At 35.4% G+C, this 17,834-nt stretch overlaps 1 protein-coding gene across 1 annotated transcript; it reads left to right on the top strand.

Annotated features, from left to right (window-relative positions):
- The first annotated feature begins 2,482 nt into the window (after positions 1-2,482).
- Positions 2,483-17,076, top strand: LOC110025214 (chloroplastic group IIB intron splicing facilitator CRS2-B, chloroplastic). Its single transcript, XM_020725547.1, has 8 exons — positions 2,483-2,751; positions 2,869-2,953; positions 3,042-3,109; positions 3,578-3,628; positions 3,732-3,805; positions 15,390-15,448; positions 15,806-15,882; positions 16,946-17,076. Exons 1-8 carry the CDS (start codon positions 2,521-2,523, stop codon positions 17,060-17,062), a joined length of 762 nt encoding a protein of 253 aa, XP_020581206.1. The 5' UTR covers positions 2,483-2,520; the 3' UTR covers positions 17,063-17,076.
- The last annotated feature ends 758 nt before the right edge of the window (positions 17,077-17,834 follow it).

Genomic DNA, 17,834 nt, shown 5'->3' with positions numbered 1-17,834 from the left:
CTGTAAAAAGATAAGTGCAATGTTCAGTGGAACATTATAACCACATTTTTGTTGAGATAGGGGGTTAAATCATTCATTACAGCCTATGTGGCCAACTGTTATTATATATTCAAACTACGATTTTTGTGGTAAACTATCACTTTTGAAGTTATCAACAACGACCTTTGCGACAAACTATTGTTATTGCAGTCATTAATTGAAATTGAATTTAATATTTTTAATATATTGATATATTTAATTTTAAAATATGTTAATGCAATTACGCCTTAGCGGTTGAAGGCGTTGAGTATTATTTGATTTGAAGTAATTTAAATGGAGAGTGAAAGATGTCGAGATTTGTTTTTTTACATTTGAAATTCATCATTTAACTTGATTTCATATTTTTGGAATTTTACCAGTTCAAACAAATTCAAAATACAATAAGTTGTTACTCTCGATGTAACAATACTGAGGTCACTGCAGTAGCAACCATGGCAACAAAATCAATTCCATGACTTACAACTTCATCTTCAAAACCTTGACAAATGTTAGCATGAATTGTCCTGTGAAATGTTTTAAAATTTCAAGATTTTTATTTTATAAGTTTATTTTGTCTGACCATATCAATGCAAATATTAAATACTATATTATATTTATAATTTAAAGAGTATTAGCATGACAAATAGATGCCTCAAGAGATAACTGACAAATAAGTTGCATCACGAATTTTCCCTTCTAAATTACCCTTCAATCATGCATTGGCATCATGCTTGAATATCCTCAAGCTTCATTAAATTAGTTCTCATAGTATACTCGAGTTGACGTTGAGTACCATCTTAAGAAACCTTCAAACTAAATTATCTAGTGATGGCTTAAACTAACCCCATGACTAGAGAACAACCATCTTAACAAATCAATACTTTTCATTTTATTGAAATAAAAATTGTATAGATGTCCCTCGCCAAATCATTATTTTCTCTTTTATTCCATTGATGTACCTTGCTAAGCAAATATGGGATCAATGCTTACACATGTTACTAATTATTAATGAAATGACCATATTACTCATTAGAAGTTAGAAATTTGTTACATCTTTGTTGTTGTCAGAACATGCTCTCATATTTGTGGACACTTAAAAGCACTTTTTCATTTTAGATTGTTGCCAATTCATCAAGGATGATTAATTTATAAGCATAGTCAACTATATTTGATATGTGCATTTTTTTTTATTTCATATTGATAAGTGTGAAGTTAATTAAGGCAACCTAAGCCACTACTATAATAAATATTATTATGACCCTTCCTTTTGTTTAGTTAAACCACTCTTTTAATACTTGTAGACAGATTGATAGCTTCACATATGTTCCAACATGTGAATTCACATGTTATATAGGGCATCAAATGGATCAAGTGAACCAAGAAAGATTTGAGAAAATTCTTATCTTGTTGTCTGAATATATATAAAAATTGGATAAAATTCTTATCTTGTTGGTTGGCGCTGAATAATTAGCTTTTTTCCTTCTTTGATGAGAATGTTTAATTATATCACATTGTGATTGTTATTTCGCTTTACAACCTGTTTTACAAACATGTCTGATGCCTTCCTTTCCATTAAAACCATCATCTTAGATCACTCATTGTTACAAAAAGCCATCAAAATAATATTAAATTGTCCTTAAAGCACTTGGTTGATACTTGGCCATCATCACCTAGTTTTTTTCTTCTACCTCTCATTAGCCATCAAATTTCTAAAATACTTTACCAAAAGAAGCATATGCTAACTATATATAGCCTAAGTTAGCCATCCATTATCATTTTGCTCTTTTTGGTGAATCTTAACTTCATTCATAAAATATTTAAATCAAATCAACTTAAATTCTATTTGTTTGAACCAATCTTAATTATTATACATTCATACAACCTCAAAGTTAGGGTTGCAAACTAACTGAGTTGAGTCGAGTAGGAATTTGTTCAAACTTGAACTCATTTATAATAATCATGTTTGAGCTTAGTTATCTTATGTCACAACCCAACTCGTCGTGTTAATGTCATAACAAATGAATTATTACCCAATATTTATTTGGAATGAATCTTATTCATTTATTTATTCTATAAGTTTCATATACAAAGCCACTAATATCATAAAATGTTGTAAAATAAATATACCCAAAGTTCATTTATATCATCTAACTATACAACAAAAGAACAAGTATACAACAATCATAGTTTAATCTCTATCATAAATAAATAAATAACTAAACATCAATGTAGTTGTCAAAAATAAAAAACTAAGATAGTGACATACATAAAATCAAGCTCTCACAAAGTATTCCTAAAATTCCTCAAATTCTAATGAGTTTAACATTTAAATTTTAAGATATACTTATAAGATCTTGATTTTTAAATATCATATAGAAAGTTATTTTTTTCAAATATATTTTTTATTTATATGATTTAATATAATTATGACACTAAAATATTAAAAAAATAAAATTAAACTTTGTTAGCTTCTCTCTCTGTGGCTTAGCTTCTCAATCACCGATGTTGGGCGCCACCACCTATCCTAGGCCATCCTCTTTCTTCTGCAACAACTTCCAGAGCCCAAACAGTAACCCTAAATCCTCCGTGCAGCAACAAATTTCGTTGAAATGTCGCTGTCGCGTCGTCGGATCATTGCCCGACCACTCCGAGGGAGCAAAGGTTGAGTATAATCCATGGCTTATCGCTGGGCTTGGAAACCCTGGTAACAAATACCATGGAACTAGACACAACGTAATAGTTTCTTTCTTATGGATTCAAACCACAGCAGAATGCTTCAATTTTTACGCCCACAATATGTTTGATTGATTGTGCGAAAGGGATTTTTGTTGTGGATTGTGTTTGGTTCAGGTGGGATTTGAGATGATCGATTGCATTGCTCGGGCGGAGGGGATCAGATTGAATACTATACAGTCCAAGGCATTGTTTGGAATCGGTATAGGCTAACTGGGATTATTTGTTCTCTTTAACTATTCATTACGTTTATTTCCTGATATTTTCGTTTTGTTCCCGAATCGGTATAGGCTCATTTGGTAAGGTGCCAATTTTGTTGGTGAAGCCGCAGGCTTACATGAACTTTGTCGGAGAATCGGTTAGTACTTTTTCTTTTCCTTGTTTAGCTTCTGCATGTTGCTTGCTAAATATTTGGGTGTCTGGATGGATTTTTGTGATTATTTTTTCGTAGGGAAATGGCTATTTTATTGAATTTTGCCATCGAAAAGGACAGAAGAAAAAAAAAAGAGAGAGAGAAATTCAACCTTGTATTGCCTAGCATTGAGGCCAGTTCAAACAGCTTTAGCTTGTTCGATCAACCAGAAAAATTCATAAATCCTACATGGGTAGGAAATAATGTTTAAGTTCATATTAATGATGCCATTTATCATGGAAAACTGAATTCCTATAACTGGGCAAGTAGAATTTAAATTCAAAGTTTTATTCAATTCTTTGGTGAGATTGTTAGATTTTGTAGTTTATTTTTTCTGTTTATACATCATATCATGCGGTATCAACTTAATTAATAGTTAGTTCATGGAGCTAATCATATATTTTTCATGTGAAGATAGGATCACTTGCTGCATATTACCAAGTCCCCTTGCGGCATATCCTATTGGTACGCTTCAAAATCCAACTTAATGGCCCTTTAAGGATGTTGATTGTGATGTCCATGTTTTCTAATATGGTTTTGTTTCCACGCCATGGTTTCTATGGTGAAGATATATGATGAAATGAGCTTGCCTAATGGTGTCTTGAGGCTTTCACCAAAGGGTGGTCATGGACATCACAATGGGTAGTTATTCTTCCTCTGGATTTTTATTGCTAGTTTATTTATGAAGTTATAGAAAGGATTTATTTGACAGCCCTCTACTTAATTTTCAAACAACATAACTCGACTAAGGCTCACGAGCATGCTGGGCCAATGGTGGAATCTTATTTTCCTGATATATTATGTAATGTCGTCAAAAAACCACATGCAATGTGAGGGTATAGAGGCAGGGAACCATTTATAATTAGTAGAACTTGAGGGAGGGAAAATTAATGATTCCACAAGAAGTAGCAAATTTCCAGTATGAGAATATCAGAAAGAGTTAGGTATAATGCATGTTTTCTCAGGAAACTAAGCTGATTGTATTGTATAATTTTTGTGGTTGATTTGTGTTAAATCTAAGTTTTCATGTGCCTGATATTGGATATTATTAATGAGATTTATTGAGAAACAAGAGAGATGGATATATATATGAAGGCATAGAGTCGAGGAAACCTTTTTGATTTTTTCTTGCAAGAAAGTGAAGAGTTCGAGACAATGCCTTCTAACCTCCTATTTATTAGTGGCGGTAGAAGCATGGCTCTATAGGAAACATTTCATTTAAAAAATGAATAGATCACTGCTGATCGCATTTTCTATCACATATGACTTGCATGAACATTACCTTTTGGTTTGGTGTAGCAACATTGAACAAAAAAATGTGCATGCCCATTTTTGGCCAGGCGTGATCACGCCAGGCCAGGTATTTTTATGTGATCACTCAACGTGATCATTTCCCGTACCACACCAACGATCCGAGGGCTTTCTCCATGTATCCAGGAACAAACCTTTGCATCGTTTCGCCGACGGCGATCTGTGGCACCTTCAACCGTCGAATTGATCATGGTCGTCAACTCACCACTCAAATCGACAGCCACAGAGGCCTCTGGCACCACCTTCCCAGCCTATAGATAGGCGTCATCAGCTCTCTACACGAGACACACTTCATTCTCCGCACTCTTTAGCACTTATCTCAGACTACTCAGATAGAGAAAGAAGAATGAAGAAGAAGTGCTCCGACGAGCCTCCTCATCCTCTGGTCACCCTCCTCTTCGGTAAATCTCCTCTTCTCTTTGTTAATTAAGCATTTACTTTGGAGTTTGAGTTGACGTTAGGTTAATCCATTCAATAGCCTTGGATTAGGCTTGGATTTGGGATCAACTCGACACCTGAACTCAGCCTAATACTAACCCTAGCCCTAACCCAAAACCAAACCAGCCTAACCCTAATCCAAACTCAGTTTAACCCTAACCAGAACTCAGCCTAACCCTAACCCAAAACAAGTTTAACCCTAACCCAAAACCCAACCTAATCCCAACCCAGGTCTCACCTAACCCAAATGAGGTCTGACCTGACACAATCCAGGTTCGACCTGACCCAACCCAGGTCCGATTTTACACAAAACTAAGCCAACCCAGTCCAACCTAGGTAAACCTAAGTCAACCTAGGTCAATCTAAGACAACACAGTTCAACCTAGGTCAACCTAAGTCAACCAAAGTTAACCTAGGTCAACCCAAGTTAAACCAAACTAACCTAGATCAACCTATGTTAAGCAAATTTAACTCGGGTGAAACATGACAAACTGACTGATATTACACCTCAACTCGATCCTATCCCATGTCTAATCCATTGTAAACTCTTCAACCATTACTCTTCAGGTATAGACCTCCTTCATTGGGGCATTTCCATGACGCATTTTCATCGTACTGTAAACCCATCACTTTGAGCTTAATTCTTCTAATTTGGATCCCTACTTATTTTTCAACCATTTCAATCGTGAAAGTCTAACCTCTGACGATTTAACTCATCGCATTAATTGAGAGTTTTCTTTAGGTCTCACGGCTCTGGAGATATAATTAACTATGAGGGATTGTCGCTGTAGGGAACGAGACCCAAAAATTAAAATAAACCTTATCTTAAACCTATAAGATAGGAAAAAAAATCCTGGTTACGTAGATTGACGAAGACTTTCATCCTTCGGCCGGTTTCATCCTCCGGGTGGTCAGACCCATTTTTAAGGTAATTTTTTCTTCATTTGGGAAGATATATTATTGTTCGGAATTTCGTGTCCAGTCATATAGATAGAATTTTTCCAAAAATTCTATGGTGTGTGACGACACACAAAAATCCCACACCAATCACTTGATATAATCTTATAAATTCTAGCCATAAAATGAATATAAATCAATTGTGACATTTAACTACATTATACATGCATTAAAACGTTCCAAATATGCTACAAAATCAGGTGAAGTCATCAGCCTTCTGAACCTGGGTTGAACGATTCCCGGTGAGTTACTATGCTGTGAGTTTTAAGTGAGCATTGTTAGTTGGTCCAGTAAGTAGGAGTTGCTTGATGACTTTACATCACTTTAATTGAAGGTGATTTGATCTTGTTAACAAATTCATCAAAGTGGTGGTGACATCTTCTTAGGTTTAATGGAATCTTTCCTCTTGGCAAGTTCAATATGATTAGTTTACTGTGTTTACTCTTTTTAGTCGGCTGAGTTGACTCAAACTCAGCTTGAATAATGTTAGGTGTCCATTTTCTTTCTAGATTCTCTCATCTCTTTAAAGAGATTTTAAAGTACAGGAGGCCTTAAATGTCGTTATGGCCAAAGTTCATATCTTTCAACGTTGATCAGAGTGGATTTGGCATCTCCGTATACATTTGCACCGTGAGCATCTACACATATAGACCAAAGGACTTCATTTCTAGCGCGCGCGCGTGTGTATATATATATATATATAGTGTGTGTGTGTCTATGGACCATCTACAAATGTTAGCTCACAAAATCAAGACATTATGTCGGATCACAAGAAGGCGACCCGAAGCTATGCTTAGCGGAAACAGGAACAGGCGAAGGCAGGAGCGACGAGCAGGACCAGGCAATTCGCGAAAAATATATATATATATATATATATTTGCTTCTGCCTTATAAGCTTTGTCTCTATTTTTCCCGTCTTCAAGGTTGGTCCTCCACTAGATAGCTTAATGGTTGCCTGCATAAAAAAGAGGCGAAGGGAAAGTGATAGTCGAAGAATGTACGGAGCATAATTCTTCTGCCACTTTCCTTCTTTTATCTTCAGGTATGTTTTTCTATCTATGGTTATCTTCTTTAGGTCCTCCACTTAGTGGCTTTTCCTTAGCTGCTATCCTTCATGGTAGAGGGGAAGGGTCTGCTTTCTTAGACCAACCATATGGCTTCTACAGAAGTCATTTAGAACCGTTGGAGACAAACCTTGATTGCCTAGTTTAGAAGGTTAAAGAAGCCCCTATACCTGACAAGTATTTTGCTACATTCAATGCTGATCGTTGACTGTGTAGCTGCTAGAGTCTCTTATGGACATTGGCTCAAGACCTACCAAAAAGGTTGTCGTCCACTCCAAAACTGTAATATTTTCACTCACATTAGATGCTCACTTTGGTTTCAATCATCACTACGTTGATTTGCCAACCTGAGAGTTAACTATTCAATGACTATTGGTCTAATTCGACAACTTCCAACTTGGATCGAGCCAACATATTTAAATAGAGCTTTTATGGAAATTTTATTATTTGTATAAATAATTTGTGATAAGTTGAAAGCTATTCACATACATTGTAATATAGATCATGCTTTGTATGCATACACTGTTTGGCAAATTTCTTAAGGAGTAGGAAAAAAATTGAGGGTAAGAATTCTATAATAACTTATTTCTTCTTCCTTATATACTTCATTTGCTATTTTCTAGAATTATCTGTAGATTTGTTTTGCTTCATTCTAGTAAGTGGCTGTGATTGTATCTGTAGAGTTTGTTTAAAATCTTTCTTATATTGCATCTGACATAGTTTTAAAATAAAGTTTGGTAAATTTAAGGTATCTATTTCTAAAGAGTATAATTCTTATCATCAGCCTTATGAATTCTCATTCCCTAATATATATCATGCTTTGTATCTGTAGATTTGTTTAAAACCTTTCTTATATTGTATCAAGACTTATGACAGTTTTAAAATAAAGTTTGGTAAATTTAGAAGGCATCTCTGTCCAAAGAGTATAATTCTTATCATCAGCCTTCACAATTCTCGTTCCCTAACCAAGCTTACCTATTATTGTCTTGTAAGATTTAGATAATAGAGCTATGTACTTTCATTGATAGAAAAAGGAAGACCTAAATAAAAGGAAAGACATAAAAATAGAAATAGACCAATTAAGAAATACATAAATATGGAAACGAATAATAGATGAAGCAAATAAAAGCGAATAATAACTGCAACACTAATTAGCCTAATAATTAGGCTAATAATTTCAATAATCCCCCTCAAGTTGAAGCATATATGTCCATCATATTCAACTTAGATTCGAAGTAGTTAAATAATGGTAGAGGAAGATTTTTGATAAGGATATTTGCTAATTGATCATTGGATGAGACAAATGGAATAAAAATCTCACCTGGATCGAGTTTCTCCGTAATAAAGTGTCTGTCAATCTCCACATGCTTGGTCCGATCATGCTGGACCGGATTATGAGCAATACTAATGACAGTTTTATTATCACAGAACAACTGGAGAGGAGTAGAGACTGACAAACGCAATTCACTGAGCATGATGCATAGCTAGAAAGCTTCACAGATACCCAAAGACATGGAGCGAAACTTAGCTTCAGCGCTGCTTCAGGCTACAACTGAATGTTTTTTTTGTTTTTCCATGTGTCAAGATTTTCCCACACGAGTGAACAATATCTTGAGATGGATCGCTGATCACGGACATACCCGACCCAATTCGCATCTGTATAAACAACAATAGGACGAGAGGTGTGGCTCGAGAAAAACAAACTCGAGTTTGGTGTGCGTTTTAAGTAGTTAAGGATCCTATGGATAAATTGAGATTATGCTCATAGGGATCATGTATGAATTAACTCACAATATCTATTGCGTAACAAATGTCGGGGCGAGTATGGGCGAGTTAAATGAGTTTCCCCATAAGCCGTTGGTAGTGAGTTTTGTTCACGGGAACCACATTGGGAACAACAACTAATTTCTCATTGAGATTCATTGAGACCGCCATTGGTTTGCACAGGTGAAGGTTATTCTCTGTCAATAGTTCAAGCACATATTTGCGCTGAGACTGGCAAATGCCCCTTGATGACCGAGCAACTTTCATTCCTAAGAAGTATCATAGTGACCCCAAGTCCTGCATTCCAAATGAAGTAGTAAGAATACCTTCTCCAATGTTGATATATCATCACATGTGAGCACAATATCGTCGACATATGCGATAAGGATAGTAATTTTGCCACTGGGGAAATGCCAAAAGAAGAGAGTATAATCTGATTGGGTCTGAAAATAACCATAATCAATTACCACCTTTGTGAATTTGCCGAATCAAGTCATTGGGGATTGGTTAAGTTCGTAGGACTTCCTTAGTTGACATAGTTGTCCTCTGGGAACACTAGTGTCAAAGCTTGGAGGAAGGCATATGTATATTTCCTATGTGAGATCTCCATTTAGGAAAGTATTTTTTACATTCAGTTGGAGCATTGGACAATCTAAATTCACAAGAAGTGAAAGTAGAACCCAAATGGTGTTTAATTTAGCAATCGGAACAAATCTTTCCTCGTAATCAACTCCGTATATTTGTGAGTATCCTTTGGTGATTAACTGTGCCTATTGCTTTCAAATGATCTATCAGAGTTAAACTTGGTGCTAAATATCCAACAACACCCTACAACTTTCTTACATGGAGGAAGATCCACAACATGCCATGTATGATTTCGTCAAAGAGCATTCATTCATCCATTACTGTAGCTTTCTAAGAAGGGTTAACTAATGTTGCTTCAATGTAGATGGGAGGTGATGATCCGTCAAGGTAACAACAAACTCTTTATTGGTTGGCGATGTTGTGGAAAGAGATAAAAGTTTCCATGGATTAACGAGAGCTTGCATGATTTCATACCTCAACAGGGGAACTCACCTCCTCATTCAGAGTAGTGTCAATTTTGGGGTGTCACTTGGAGTGGATTCTAGATCTTGTAAAGAGGTAGCGGGCTCCATAGTAGGAACATGAGTGCACCAAGTATAGACATGAAAAATGGGAGGAGATCCCAGTTGTTTGTAGGTGGTGGACTAAAGGGATAGAGGGCACCTCAGATATAGTAATTGGAGAAATATCCACAACGGTCGGATATGATAGTGTCAAAAAAATCAAGCTCCCCCTCACTTGAGGGCCTGAGGCAGTGTCAGGGAAATAGGGAACACTTTCAAAGAAGGAGATTCCGACACTTACATAAAGTTTATTTGTGATAGGATCAAGCACTGACAACCTTTTTGAGTGACAAAATATTTGAGGATGACACATTTTATAGACCTGGGATCAAACTTACTGTGACTGAGGATAGGGTTCCGAACAAAGGTCGTGAGGAGTGGTGAAGAACTGATTGGTAGAGAAACATGACATCAAAATAACTAACGAAGTTCTAAAGTTATGAATTTTTGTGGGATTTCTATTGATGGGATAGGTAGTAGTAAGCATGATATCATTCCAAAATCTTTTCGGGACATTAGACTGAAATATAATCGAGCGATCTACTTCGAGAAGATGTCAATTTTTTTCTCAGTTACTCCATTTTGTTGAGTGTTGTACATGAGCTATGATGGATGATGTCCTTACTTACCAATAACTCATCTAAAATAGAACTAGAGAATTCATGGTCATTGTCGGTTAACATGACTTGAATTAAAGCTTTTACTTGGGTTAAAATAAAGGAGTGAAAGTTTTTTAAGGTGACAACTTCTTCATATCTATATTTCATAATATAAACTCACGTTATTCGAGTTTGATCATCAATTAAGGTAAGAAACCACTGTTTCTTAGTGTAGTTGGGAGTATGAGAGAGTCCCCATAAGACACTGTGAATAAGAGAACAAAGAGCGGAAGGCGTGTAAAGGTGAGATTGATAAGGAATGCAATGAAGTTTAGCTAGTTGACAAATCTCACATTTGAAGTTAGCAAAATTTTTATTAGCAACACAATCGATATTATGTGTCAGCTTACTAACAAATAATAAGTTGCATTTCAACCGAGGGATGTGTAATACAAATTCCAGAATTAGACAGGTTATTAACACAACCGATTTTTTACCAGTAATAGAGTTACAAGTGCCATCAACAATTTTAATTGTATATTTCATAGAGTATGGATAATATGTTGAGAAAACTTGAGAGCTTCTAGTCATGTGATCTGTGACGCTTGAATCAATGATCCATGTACTTAAAAAAGAAGCTAGTGTCATAGGAGTGATACCTCGACGGACGTGGGTGTTTGACTGGTCGAAAGTGAATTGATTGGATCCGAGCAGTTTGATTAATTGCTCCATCCGACTCTTGGGAGTCAGGTGCTTGTGGAATGTTCCTAGTGGGAGCTGTTGCACCGTAGTAGATTCAGATGTTGTCGTGAGATCCTTGACAGAGGAGGATTTGATTGAAGGTTTGTATGCCGGTTTGTGAAAGTAATCACAAGTGGACCCAATGATTCGAGGAGGGTTTGACGAGTATTGAATATTATTAGTGGCCAAGGTAGATGATTCAACCAGAGTGAAAGGGGATCCCGACCAAGGATACAACTCTAGATTTCATCAAGGTCTTTGTTCAGACTAGCCAAAAAATGGAGCATGCAATCTTTTTCTACAATTTTCTAAAAGAGGGAAAGATTTATCGGATATTCCCACGTGTAATCATAGTAGAGATCTCATTCCATCCATAAGGCCACCAAATCATTGTATTACTAGGTCACTGTTTTTTATCCATTTTTTGCCTCACAGGTTTTTTTGGAACCTCATAAAGTTGGTTAGAGTTCCCTACATCTGAGTAGGTATCCTGTACTGAAGTCCATAGGGCACTGGTAGTAGGGAGAAACATATACAAACGTCTAATCGTAGGCTCCTTGAAAGTAATCAGCTGCGACATGAACATAAAATTTTTCACTTCCCACGTTTTATATGTCGGGTCAATTTAGGAGGTTCACGAATCATGTACATGATATAGCCAAATTTCTCGCGTACCTTAACGAGCAAAGATACGCTTGGGACCATAGGAGAAAAGTAGATCCGTTTAGTTTATGGGTGGTAATTAGGAAGCTCATTTGGTTTTCTAGTCCTCCTGTTTGTGAAGGAATTGAGATCGGTGTTGACCCTCCAATGGACTCAAGTACACCATCGGGAGAAGGCTTGGAGGTGGAAAAGTTTGCCATGATTTCAACTAAGCCAAAAGTGATGTTGGGTTGCCGAGATATAGGCAAATCCTGTAAGCTTGATAAGGGAAGAATCGGCGGCTGGAAGTGCCCCTAGAAACTGGAGGAAAATCCGTCGACGGAAAATATTTGCCTGCAAGCCAAGCGGTCGTCTCCGAGTGGCAGCTCTGAGATTTGGTCGCTGGTGGCCCGTAGGAAGGTTGGCGGTGAGGGAGGCTGGTGCTAAGATCTGGTAGTAAGAAGAACATAAAGAGGAAGAACCTGTAAGGATCGGCGAAATAAATCCTGCAGGGAAGAATCTTGCAGATGGCCGGCGGCTAGCCCTAGAGCTCTGATACCATGTCAGATTTTTAGAGAATAGAGCCACATACTTTCATTGATAGGAAAAGTGATATAAATACATATTGCAAGACTCAAATAAAAGTAAAGATATAAAAACAAAAATAAACCAACTAGAAAATACATAAATATGGAAACGAAAAATAAATGAAACAAATAAAAGCTGATAATAATTGTAGCAGTATTTAACCTAATAATTACGCTAATAATTCTAATAGCCTCTCTTATTCCTTAAGCATTTTTCCTAGTTAGTCGAGAAAATATTGGTCCACTTGCTTTTCAAATATCTCTTATCCCTTGCATTTAAGGTTTGATATCAAGTTACTTTTTCAATCATGTGGCATTTTGGCCTTGCAGAACCACTTTTTTTTCCTTATCATTAGTGAAATAATCTTTTTTTTTTTTGTTGAGGATCATCAGTGGCTACTCTTCATGGAATCATTCTCTCATTAGATAGAAAATAACTTACATTCCCTTTGTGCTGAAGTAGAAAACGAATGAATGAATACCTTGAATCAAAATTCAAGAATTTTCTCGAGTCTCTCATTCAAGATGTAATGTATCATGGGCACTTAAGCCCTTGAAAAATTAGATCTCTTAAAATTATATAAAACATGTTTTAGCAATGCTTGTTATTTTGGAAAATCTTTGGGATAACATATTTTGTCAGCCTCCCATTGATTTTCATACTCTTTAGAAGATGCAACAATATTTTCTCACACCATCAAGACAGTATGATCCAGTGTAATCTCCATGCTAACATGAAAATGGTCATAAAAATTAATTTTAAAATTTTATCATTGTGAAAATGAGATGATATGTTGTCATAATTTTAATTGTCATTTAACAGCTGAGTTTCTGATTCTTGCAAAGTTAAAAGTGTCATCAGTCATTTGGACTAGACAGGTTATTAACACAACCGATTTTTTACCAGTAATAGAGTTACAAGTGCCATCAACAATTTTAATTGTATATTTCATAGAGTATGGATAATATGTTGAGAAAACTTGAGAGCTTCTAGTCATGTGATCTGTGACGCTTGAATCAATGATCCATGTACTTAAAAAAGAAGCTAGTGTCATAGGAGTGATACCTCGACGGACGTGGGTGTTTGACTGGTCGAAAGTGAATTGATTGGATCCGAGCAGTTTGATTAATTGCTCCATCCGACTCTTGGGAGTCAGGTGCTTGTGGAATGTTCCTAGTGGGAGCTGTTGCACCGTAGTAGATTCAGATGTTGTCGTGAGATCCTTGACAGAGGAGGATTTGATTGAAGGTTTGTATGCCGGTTTGTGAAAGTAATCACAAGTGGACCCAATGATTCGAGGAGGGTTTGACGAGTATTGAATATTATTAGTGGCCAAGGTAGATGATTCAACCAGAGTGAAAGGGGATCCCGACCAAGGATACAACTCTAGATTTCATCAAGGTCTTTGTTCAGACTAGCCAAAAAATGGAGCATGGAATCTTTTTCTACAATTTTCTAAAAGAGGGAAAGATTTGTCGGACATTCCCACGTGTAATCATAGTAAAGATCTCATTCCATCCATAAGGCCACCAAATCATTATATTACTAGGTCACTGTTTTTTATCCATTTTTTGCCTCACAGGTTTTTTTGGAACCTCATAAAGTTAGTTGGAGTTCCCTACATCTGAGTAGGTATCCTGTACTGAAGTCCATAGGGCACTGGTAGTAGGGAGAAACATATACAAACGTCTAATCGTAGGCTCCTTGAAAGTAATCAGCTGCGACATGAACATAAAATTTTTCACCTCCCACGTTTTATATGTCGGGTCAATTTAGGAGGTTCACGAATCATGTACATGATATAGCCAAATTTCTCGCGTACCTTAACAAGCAAAGATACGCTTGGGACCATAGGAGAAAAGTAGATCCGTTTAGTTTATGGGTGGCAATTAGGAAGCTCATTTGGTTTTCTAGTCCTCCTGTTTGTGAAGGAATTGAGATCGGTGTTGACCCTCCAATGGACTCAAGTACACCATCGGGAGAAGGCTTGGAGGTGGAAAAGTTTGCCATGATTTCAACTAAGCCAAAAGTGATGTTGGGTTGCCGAGATATAGGCAAATCCTGTAAGCTTGATAAGGGAAGAATCGGCGGCTGGAAGTGCCCCTAGAAACTGGAGGAAAATCCGTCGACGAAAGGGATTTGCGGTGGTTGGAAACAATTGTCTGCAAGCCAAGCGGTCGTCTCCGAGTGGCAGCTCTGAGATTTGGTCGCTGGTGGCCCGTAGGAAGGTTGGTGGTGAGGGAGGCTGGTGCTAAGATCTGGTAGTAAGAAGAACATAAAGAGGAAGAACCTGTAAGGATCGGCGAAATAAATCCTGCAGGGAAGAATCTTGCAGATGGCCGGCGGCTAGCCCTAGAGCTCTGATACCATGTCAGATTTTTAGAGAATAGAGCCACATACTTTCATTGATAGGAAAAGTGGTATAAATACATATTGCAAGACTCAAATAAAAGTAAAGATATATTCTTTTCATTGTTTAAATAATTTTTTTTTTTTTTTTTTTTTTGTGGATCATCTATGGCTACTCTTCATGCTACTGATCCCTTTGAATCATTCTCTCATTAGATATTCTCTCATTAGATAGAAAATAACTTACATTCCCTTTGTGCTGAAGTAGAAAACGAATGAATGAATACCTTGAATCAAAATTCAAGAATTTTCTCGAGTCTCTCATTCAAGATGTAATGTATCATGGGCGCTTAAGCCCATGAAAAATTAGATCTCTTAAAATTATATAAAACATGTTTTAGCAATGCTTGTTATTTTGGAAAATCTTTGGGATAGCATATTTAGTCAGCCTTCCATTGATTTTCATATGCAAAATATTTTCTCATACCATCAAGACAGCATGATCCAGTGTAATCTCCAGATAGCCATAAAAAATCAATTTCTAAATTTTATCATTTTGAAAATGAGATGATATGATGTCATAATTTTAATTGTCATTTAACAGCTGAGTTTCTGATTCTTGCAGAGTTAAAAGTGTCATCAGTCATTTGGATGGTTGTCGGGACTTCCCGCGTTTATGCATAGGTTTTTCACATTTTGAATTTGCTTTTAGAGCATTTACATGCATAGCACACAATTATAATGTATTTACATATCTCACACCTAAACTTTCATATTTACATACATTATGCACAACTCTTTAATATCAAATAAAAAATAGTACTATTACCACTTTTTAAAAGTCAAATACAATTTCATGCATAACTTTAAAGCATTGAAGTGTTGTGTATGTAAATATGAAAGTTAGGTCTGAGATACGTAACTGCATGAGATTTATGTGCTTGGTATGTAATTTTTTTTTTAATTTTTTTTTTATTTTCGATGTTTGGAAGTGTATGTTATCCAGTTCACCAGTCACCACCTGGACATTAATATTCGTAGGTGTTGGGAACCCGCCTGGGAAAATGGATTTGCGAGCTTTTCTGCTACAAAAATTTAGTTTGGTGGAACGGGAACAGGTATTTGGTGTCAGAACACGTTTATACGTTTTACAATTATTTTCTATTTTTTACTTTACTCTGGTTATCTAAATATTAACTAAACAACATAAGCAATTAAATAAGATTATGACATGAGTGAGATGATCGTTTGAATTATACAATTAAAAAAAAGGAGTTACTTCGAAATAAATTTAAGTTCATTGATTTTCAGGTATTAAATAAAGTTCTATGATGGCCATAAATAACTTGTTTTCTCTTAAAACTATTTTGACTTAACGTGTTTAATTTTGTTTCGTTTCACTTAAAAAATTGAATCAATTTTTATATTTGTAGTGTGAAAATGTCGGCTGATTATTTATATGTGCTCATTTTAAGCTCAGAGTACCAAATTGGTACTCGTATTCTCTCGTACTCTGGTTATCTAAATATTAACTAAACAACATAAGTAATTAACTAAGCTTATGACATGAGTGAGATTATCGTTTGAATTATACAGCTAAAAAAAAAGGAGTTACTTCGAAATGAGTACCAAATTGGTACTCGTATTCTCTCGTTATGGGTTGAAATGGTCCCCAGGAAGGACAAAGTAATGAAAAATTGTCATTTTATTATTGGAAGATTTACATACATACCAATGAATTCTCATGCATTTACATATCCAACAACTTAATTTTATTGTTTACATGATATAGCACCTTATGGATGCATGAAAAGTGTATTTCACTATTTTAAAAGTTAAAATTGTGATATTTTTGATGTGATATGAAAGATATGAGTGGTCTAAATGTAAAAGACAAAGTTTGGGGTGTTAGATATGTAAATAAATTGGAATTGGGTGTTATGTATGTAAATACCCCTTTCTTTTATTAGTACGGATTGTCTCTTGAGGTAAAAGTTGGATTTTCATCATTCTAAACAATTTTTAGCCCCTTTCACAAATATCTTGTTTTATTTATGTCCATTTTCATTTATTGAGTCGGCGAGTTGCTATGAAATTAAGTTTTGTGGAGTGTTTAAAAACTGAATTTAGAAATAAAGTTGTTGATAAATTTTGGTGCGTCATATGATTTTGTTGATATAGGTGGATGTTGCACTCGAGCAAGGAGTGGAGGCTGTTAGGACCGTTGTACTGAAGGGCTTTGATGCCAGCATCAGCAGATTCAACTTGGCTCAAAAGTATAAATTTCATAAAGTTTGAGACTGCCTTTTTTTTTTTTTTTCTTTCTTTTTCAACATTGCTGCACCAAGTTCTTACAAATCCTTATTATCTTTTAACATTTAGAATGATTGTGAAATGTAGTATAATGATTTCATTTGCAGTATTTGAAATTTGGCTATTTATTAAACTGCCCTCCATTTGTAATGAAATCACACAGTTCTCAAATAGGTTTAACAAAGATATCTAACATTTGAGGGCTTGAATTTACATTTATAATAATTTGGTGTCATAAAGCCATGCACAAAAAAAATACATTTGAGTTCTTTAAAAGTTAATATAAGTAGTATTTTTGAGGCGAAGTTAAAGATCCGAGTCAATGTTATGAATGTAATTATTAAAGTTTAGATGTAGATATGTAAATACATAAGAACTGTAGGGCATGTCTGTAAATGCCCCTGAAAAAAACTGCAAACGATAGAATTTTATGATCTCTAAAGGATATTTAATTTGTTGTGAGTGAATGAATTATACCTATACTGAAGTTAATTACAAAGGAGTATACATTTGGCAGTACATTCAATGTAATAATATCGCATTGAATAAATCATTTCTGCAAGACTAAAAAAAGGATCGAACCAGGCATCTAATCAACAATTATCTTACCACTTGGAAAACTCAAATGAATCGTAAATCAAATTGCAGATTTGAAGTTCAGCATAATAAACATTATATATATATATATATATATATATATATATATATATATATATATTTTCTTATATTGCTCTCCAAACCCCAATTTGCTCCATCC

This window comes from Phalaenopsis equestris, unplaced genomic scaffold (genome assembly GCF_001263595.1).
Source record: "Phalaenopsis equestris unplaced genomic scaffold, ASM126359v1 Scaffold000294, whole genome shotgun sequence".
Classification (NCBI taxonomy): Eukaryota; Viridiplantae; Streptophyta; class Magnoliopsida; order Asparagales; family Orchidaceae; genus Phalaenopsis; species Phalaenopsis equestris.
The sequence above is the reverse complement of the archived record's forward strand: the minus strand, read 5'-3'. Positions and strand labels throughout refer to the sequence as shown.

Coding starts and splice junctions, on each gene's coding strand:
- LOC110025214 (XM_020725547.1), top strand. CDS start 2,521: ATGTTGGGCGCCACCACCTATCCTAGGCCATCCTCTTTCTTCTGCAAC. Junction 2,752..2,868: donor ACCATGGAACTAGACACAAC/GTAATAGTTTCT, acceptor TGTTTGGTTCAG/GTGGGATTTGAGATGATCGA. Junction 15,883..16,945: donor GTTTGGTGGAACGGGAACAG/GTATTTGGTGTC, acceptor TTGTTGATATAG/GTGGATGTTGCACTCGAGCA.